Source organism: Anastrepha obliqua, chromosome 1 (assembly GCF_027943255.1).
Source record: "Anastrepha obliqua isolate idAnaObli1 chromosome 1, idAnaObli1_1.0, whole genome shotgun sequence".
Taxonomy (NCBI): Eukaryota; Metazoa; Arthropoda; class Insecta; order Diptera; family Tephritidae; genus Anastrepha; species Anastrepha obliqua.
Genome location: NC_072892.1, coordinates 184531050 through 184538364, shown reverse-complemented (window position 1 = coordinate 184538364; position 7315 = coordinate 184531050). Strand labels below are relative to the sequence as shown.

The window sequence follows — 7315 nt, the reverse complement described above, 5'->3', positions numbered from 1 at the left end:
AAGCAATTTAAGTATATGAAATTTTATAATAATGTATGTAACCTATAATTTCACTTCTTATTATCTTTATATTTCACGTACTTCATATGTATCTACCACTTAACATTAAACTAAAGAGTCGATGGCCTAAGCCGCTTGTACTCTATTTCTTTAGATATTAAGCACTGTATTTAATACTATGTTTAATAAATAATAATAATAATTCAAGAATCTTTTAAAACTTAAACTAGTGACAATAGGAGCAAATAGGAAATATTCATGTGTGGGCCATGACTTGAGCTCTCGGGCAAAACTTTTCCTCTTCCTTAAATTTGCTTGTTTCAACAGAGGAACTTTAAGAGCTATCCTACCTGGTAGGTTCATGTTGTACAAGTTCTACTTTGTTGATTTCAACTGCAATGTCATTTGATGACTTGAAAGGATCCCTATTGGCAAGAGTCACAATTAAATTATCAGTTGTTGCTGTCGTTGTTGTAGCAGACCTATTTTAATAGCAGCGTACCTATTTTAATAGCCATATGTGTATCTACGTCCGTATCTGTACATCAAATTATGAGATGTGAGAAACTATACCAAGCACCTTATAAAGGGTGTAGGCGCAAACTATATATACAAGTATATAGTATATGTATATATTTACATATCTGCAAGTGCATGCAGTACTTGATTGTTCTATTCAATTATTCTTTATTCTTTTAAATTAGTTATGTACAAAGTTTTATTTGTCGTCCGTAACAACTTAACTTAATTTTTGTTGCCCAGTACAACTAAAACAATATATATTATATTTAAACAGTTTTCATTAGCAAACATTTTCTTTAGTTAGTTTTCTCTAAATAATAATTTTTGCTGGTGAAAACATAAAATTATTTCAAGCAAATAATTAGCAAGAAAAATTTTATAGCTCGTTGGTCTTAAGTGTGGGGCATTAAACGACATCTAATTAAAAACTAGCTAACATGAAACAACCTATCAAACAAATTGCTCTTGACTGTTTGCGGAGAGTTCCATAAGCCGCCAAGCTGCTTTTGGATTCAATTCGTTTGGATCTCGGCAAAGAACCCACACATAATTCACGCGCATCACTTTATCAGGATCACCTTCCACTACTTGGTGGTTACGGTCACGAACGCACATAATCTGCTGTGCCTGAAAGGTTACTATCAGTACAGGACCCTGCTCCATAACTTTACCCATCGCCAAGTCTATATTTTCGATATCCAAGATCTTCGAATCCAAATACATGCCAGCCTTAATAGCTTGGCTTATTGGAGTTGCTATGATACTGTATGTGCTCTCAAAGCACCAATCCTTAAGGATATCTAAATTTCCCCGCACCATCGCTTCTAGGATGTTAGGTATGATGTCAGTCTCACAATCACGAAGGAACTGTTTTTGATCGAAATTAGGATCGATTTTACAGAGTTCTGTAAGTGTTTCCGATAACTCTGTTTTAGAAAAAAGTCCTCCCATAACGTCCGATACTTTATCTGTCAAGAGGCGAGAGGCGCGTATAACTGGATTTTCTGATTCGTCGTATTTTAGTTTCCAGTCAAGCACTTTGTTCACATATGCATTATTATTTTTGAAATTTTCCCATGATTGATAAAATTTTGAATCCTTGTGTAGTTCCACACCTGGTAGGAATACAAAAAGTTAATACTTTGCTACGAATACGAGACTTAGCACATGCTTTTTTGCAAAAGGTACTTTGCTTTGTTACTTAAACCTCGTCTACCTTAAAACGCACATTTGTCTCCAACAAAATTTGTAATTTTTTATTACCTGTTACGTCGGCGTTAGGTTCGACCACTCTATCGTCATTGGCGTGTTCAACTTCAATGCGTTTTCGCAGTTTTTGGGGAGAACGATAAACTCTAGAATTTATGCCCTGAGAACCTATTTCCTGTTTAATCATCTCCGTTGTAGTAGATATAGCTTGAAAAGCAGACGTTTGTCCGATTTTTTCTCCTTTTTCTGTTATGGTATCTGTTACACCTTTAGCGGTTTTCGAAATTTCTTCCGAAATTTTTGATGCGCGTTTTGCAATATCTGATTTACTTGCTTCGTCAAATACATCACTGACCTTATCCTTTATACTTCCTAACTGTTCTTTCAATATATTTGACGATTTTTGTGCCTCAGATTCAACAATATTAAATTTTTGTCTAGCAGATTGGAGAGCTTCGGACTGCTCTAACTTCTGAGCCTCTTCGCGAAACTTTTTTATATTCTCCTTCATTTCCTTATTCTTGTCCATTTCTGATTTTATATTTTCGATGAATTGAGAAAAAAATCCAGGCCTTCGACTAGGCTGTGAATACCAGCGCTGTAAATGAAAAGATAATAGTTTTTACCAAGCTAATCTTGCAGGTAACAGTTTCTTACCTGGTTTGGCAGCCCATGCCAATAGCTGCTCTGCACTAGCCGGCTACATGTGCCACGGGATGTCGCTAAGAATTTGAACTTTAAGAGAAACAAAGTAAGTAAATGAATTATCTCCGGACACGAGTCTTAACTGAATTACAGAGAGTTCCACAATAGTTGACTTAATCATATTTTTTTACAGATAAGTTCGCTTACCATAGTTTTTAATTTTCGTGCTACCATGAATTTAAATGGAGTTATAATGATTCGATAAAATTTTAATCGAATTTATGTAATTTCATGTCAATGCTGTGAGAGACATTTTTCGAAGGAAAAATCGTGCTATTGAAATGTCAAAATTATTATTCTGATTGGGACTGCTAAATGCCAATGTTGCCGGAGTTATACACTTCGGGTTATTAGTTCTTATTTAAAAGTCGACTCTTACTAGCGATGAGCAATCCCTTACTATAATCTGCGTACCACAGTGGCCATTCGTGGATGAAATTTCAATCGTCCGACAAACTTAATCTTGTAAAAAAATATATAATCTGTTAGTTAAAACAATGACACCTTTTCACTAAATAATATTTTTAAAGCCATCCCATAACCACACAAGTACAACAAAACTCACTCCAATTGTGGTAGCGTAGAAATCAGTTTTTTTCTTTCTTGTTGCGTTAATTTTTTCGTATTTGTTTGATTGAGTACATAAAAGAGTGCACAAATGAACGAAATCGAAATTAGCAAAATATCTATCTTGTTTTCTCATGTAGTGTTGATGTTCTAACAGCACAAACATTCCCCATACATATACGGGAAATGCTGCTGAAGTGACTGTCCTTGGCCGGATGTAAATCCGGATCGTTCCGGTTACGAAGTACCGACAGTCGTGTTGTGTTAATGCTTTGTTTGCTTACATTCCGAGTGAAATTATGACATTCAAAATACAAAATTATTAAAATAAAATACATGTTTGAATAATCAGGGTTTATAAAAGATTATTTAATGACAGAGCTTCAAATTGTGTGTGATTTCCAAGAGATGTCAAATAGTCGAAACGATCAGTCATTCACGAGTCTACGCAAAGCTTTTTTTCGGTTTTTTCTATTTTTAACCGTTATTCGGGCGACTAAAATGGAAATTCGCGCATTAGTAAATATAAAAAAAAAAATTGAATTTTTAGAAGAGGTTTTCGTGCATTTTGATGCCCTGTGTCGGAAGGCAAAACCGTTAACAAATAAGATAAGCATTCGATTGGAAACCACAAAAACAAACATTCGTAACAATACGATTCTTGGAATTAAAGGAATACGGATTTTAAATAGTGCCTCTTTAACATTGACAAAGAAAATTTAAGATGCATTGACGTGAAAACATAATAACTACGAACAATCAGTTTTTGGTGAAATATAAAAGCTTTCCTTTCAAGCAATTTGAAAATTTAAATTTATTTGGAACTTTGAAATTGCTAAATTATAAATACATACATAAATATATTTTTTCTGTGTAAATATACAGAAAGAGGAGCAACTGCGCACGCACGGACAAATACTGCAAGAGTAAGTGAAAGCATAGAATGTCCGTTATTTATGCAATTACATAACCTTAATGAGCTTCCAACTTCTTAAAAGGATCGGAAAAGGATTTCTTGTATTAAAAGCCTTGAATCTAGATGTTAAATACATGCCGGAAATGTATCTGGATAGTACTAGCACGCTCAGCGGCTCACGAAGTTGCTCATCCAAGTCTTCAGAAACAATGTCGCCAGATATAATGAATGCATATAATGGAAGCGCACAATTTTTTTCATCAACACAGATACCCACTACAAGAGTTTCTTCCATAACTATGGTTCAGCCGCGCGCACAAACGCAAGCACAATGTTATGGACATTTTAACGGCTACAACGGGGCATTAACCCAGCTACCTTACCACCAACAATATGGAATACACGATGAAAACGTCAATCAGGGGCTCCAATGGAATTCATATCGAATGGCGGACGCCACATTAGTTCAAAAGCAACCTAAAAACGAAATATCTAAATCCTTGAAAATGTTTGCCATGTTGGCAGCATATAAATATGGGAAAGGTAATATATTACTGTACATTACTAATTGAAAACATGGAATAAAATGGTTTAAGCAATTATAGTACAGTTTATGCTTATTCCAGTTAAAGGATCTGAATCTTGAATTAATCAACGATAACGGGTGATTTTAGTGTGGCGCCGTTAATGGCGCCTGTCTGTCTATGGCTACACAAAACAGCGTTTGTGTGCATGTATATTCAAATTAGAATCTAACTGTAATATAAATTTCCGTGAATAAAAGTAAGGAAGTTTGCAAATAAGAGCTTTAAAAGTTTGATGATCAGCTGATTAGGCCAATTTTGAGCTTTGTTATTAATATACGTATGTATATAACAAGTAAACTTCGTTAACTCCAACAATTTGAACCTTTTGTATTAGAAAAGTGTTGTCCGTTCTCTATGAAAGGAATTAATATAATCAAGATTAAACAATGTTCTACAATAAGTTTGATTTTAAATATTTGAATGACTATTATATCTTCCTAACCTTATAGATCCTATAAAACATGGAAGAGATTCACCGATGGATGATATAATGAAGGATTTCTATTGTAATGGATACGTAGCAGATGAGTCGAATCTCCATCCTCAGGGATATGCTTTAATGGAAACGTCATCGCTTTTTCAGCATGAATACGGCACTAATAAAATCCGTCGCAACAATAACGACAGCGAAAACAACTTGAATTATAATACAACAAATTATGGAACTAATAATGGAAGCAATGCCAATCTTGTAATAAATAGTAATAATGAAGCTTTTTTCAATCAATGCTATTTTAATCCGAATTTATGTATGATGAAGTCGCTCGTATCGTCGCCTTTTTTGAGTAGTGGTGCCACATCTCATCCACCCCGGCAACATGCGGCTACTGTTGCTGCAGCGGCCGTGACTGCAGCCGCAACTGCAGCCGCTTCCGCCAACATCGACTACAATAGTCAAAACATTAAGAGGCCGCAGAAACGCTATGGGAGTGCGAAGTTTGACAAGTTTGTGAGTAAATTATGTTATTACATAAAGTGTTTAATGTAAAAACAAACGTATGGTACTTTCACATAAACTGAAACTCCTTAGGTAGATAATAGTGGCGAGGGAAATCATTACAGGTTCTTAGTAGCATTTGTGCCTAGGTTCAACAATCAATTTTAAAATTGATCAGGCTGTTAAAGTTTAAAGTTGTACCATTTTAATACGAAACTTTGCTATTTTAAATTGTAATAATCTGATAAATGTAAAATTGATTGATGAAACCGGGCTTACGGACTTTTGTGTCCTCTACTCATTACAGTACCGCATCTAAACTCAGATCGTTTAATAAAATTAAGATAAAGTTGCGTTGGGCATCCAGCGGAGATGTTTTATTCTTCGCGCTATAGCATCACATTCGAGAAGGTGTTTTAGAAGACGCTATTAAATTTGATTTTTTAAGCTTCGTGTTGAAACATTCTTTTGTAATGAGCTGAGCTATGAATCTTATGCATTTACATACAGAATTATTTATTAAACATTTTTCGGTAGCTTCAAAATCCATAAAAAATTTCAACGCATCAGTACCAACGCAAACAAGTAGTCTCGTGCTTCTAAACTATATAAGATGATAATGTCCAATATACGCAATCAAAGCAAGATGCTAATTTCCAACTAACAAGAAGTTTATCAAATTGGACACTTCCTGAAGTTCGGAAAAAATGATTCAATGTGTTTATATTGCTCATGATCAAATTTATTTATTAAGTAAAAACTGCTAAAGTCAAATGAATAAATTTTTCCAATGACGGGGATTAGTGTAATGGCTTAAGTATTTTATAGTTTATGGATAAGTTAACCATTATGATTTTTATTTCAGTCTGCAGTGAAACATTGTGTTTTCTGCGAAAATAACAATGAACCAGAAGCTGTGGTGAGGAGCCATGCCGTTCGTGATTCACTCGGACGTGTTCTGTGTCCAAAGCTACGCACTTATATATGTCCGATTTGTAAGGCCTCTGGAGACAAAGCGCATACCGTTAAATATTGCCCACAAAAACCGATTATTACAATGGAAGACGCAGTGAAAGCAGAATCTTTACGCCTAGCAAAAAACTTCTACTATAAGCAAAGAATGAAAGTATAGACCGTAATATTTAGTAATTAGAGAAAGCTCGAAGCAAAAAACGTGTAAATACGTTTTTTTTACGAAGTGTGCGAAAATTTTTACGGATTTAGAATTGAATATAAATCTAAAACATGGGAATTCAATATTGTTTGAATTTCTCAATTAAATCAATTAAATTTTATATTTAATTTCAATGTTTTTATAAACGCCTGAGGCGTATTCGTTTTTAGCAAGTATAATGTTTAAGGATTCGTGCAACGGGAAGAATGTACGTTCATCAATGAATTATTGTCTTAACCTACATACGTACATATTAGAGGCAAGAGTACAATGAAGTAAAGTACACTACAACTTAAATTTATCTGTATTTCAATTTAGTCGTATGTAGTCGTAAAATACGTCAATTCATTTAAATTAAACATATCCATTTTAATTTTATTAAAATCAAATGAATACAATCCAATAGTTCACATATATTATACATTTAGTCGTAAAGCAAATTAAATTTCTTTAATTGAAGTATGCTTTTTAAATATTTAATTATGATTTAATATACATATATTAATTCTGTACTCGCTCTATTATGCTAATATATTATTGTAATTGAATTTTTTTATTTTTTATTTACATTCCTCGCAAACAGATACATTTTAATTTAGCTGACATTTTATACTAAAAATTAACATTTAAATTTCATTCGGTGTCTCAACTTTTAGTTGTTATTGCCCAACTAATGATTGAAGTTTTCATATTCCGTT

The 7315-nt window shown here is 33.6% G+C and overlaps 2 protein-coding genes across 3 annotated transcripts; one reads left to right on the top strand and one right to left on the bottom strand.

Moving 5' to 3' along the window:
* Positions 1 to 633: 633 nt before the first annotated feature.
* Positions 634 to 2742, bottom strand: LOC129243993 (mitochondrial import inner membrane translocase subunit TIM44). Its single transcript, XM_054881546.1, has 4 exons — positions 2584 to 2742; positions 2389 to 2466; positions 1786 to 2329; positions 634 to 1637 (listed from the first exon to the last, which is right to left on the bottom strand). Exons 1-4 carry the CDS (start codon positions 2608 to 2610, stop codon positions 973 to 975), a joined length of 1314 nt encoding a protein of 437 aa, XP_054737521.1. The 5' UTR covers positions 2611 to 2742; the 3' UTR covers positions 634 to 972.
* Positions 2743 to 3639: 897 nt separating this feature from the next.
* On the top strand, positions 3640 to 6854 carry LOC129243982 (protein nanos). Of its 2 annotated transcripts, XM_054881521.1 has the most exons (5): positions 3640 to 3929; positions 4002 to 4462; positions 4956 to 5197; positions 5267 to 5455; positions 6309 to 6854. In XM_054881521.1, the coding sequence occupies exons 2-5, from the start codon at positions 4054 to 4056 to the stop codon at positions 6573 to 6575; spliced, it is 1107 nt and encodes a 368-aa protein (XP_054737496.1). In that variant the 5' UTR covers positions 3640 to 3929; positions 4002 to 4053; the 3' UTR covers positions 6576 to 6854. The 2 variants fall into 2 exon arrangements, with proteins under 2 accessions (XP_054737496.1, XP_054737486.1); XM_054881511.1 differs by having other exon boundaries at positions 3641 to 3929; positions 4956 to 5455.
* Positions 6855 to 7315: the final 461 nt, after the last annotated feature.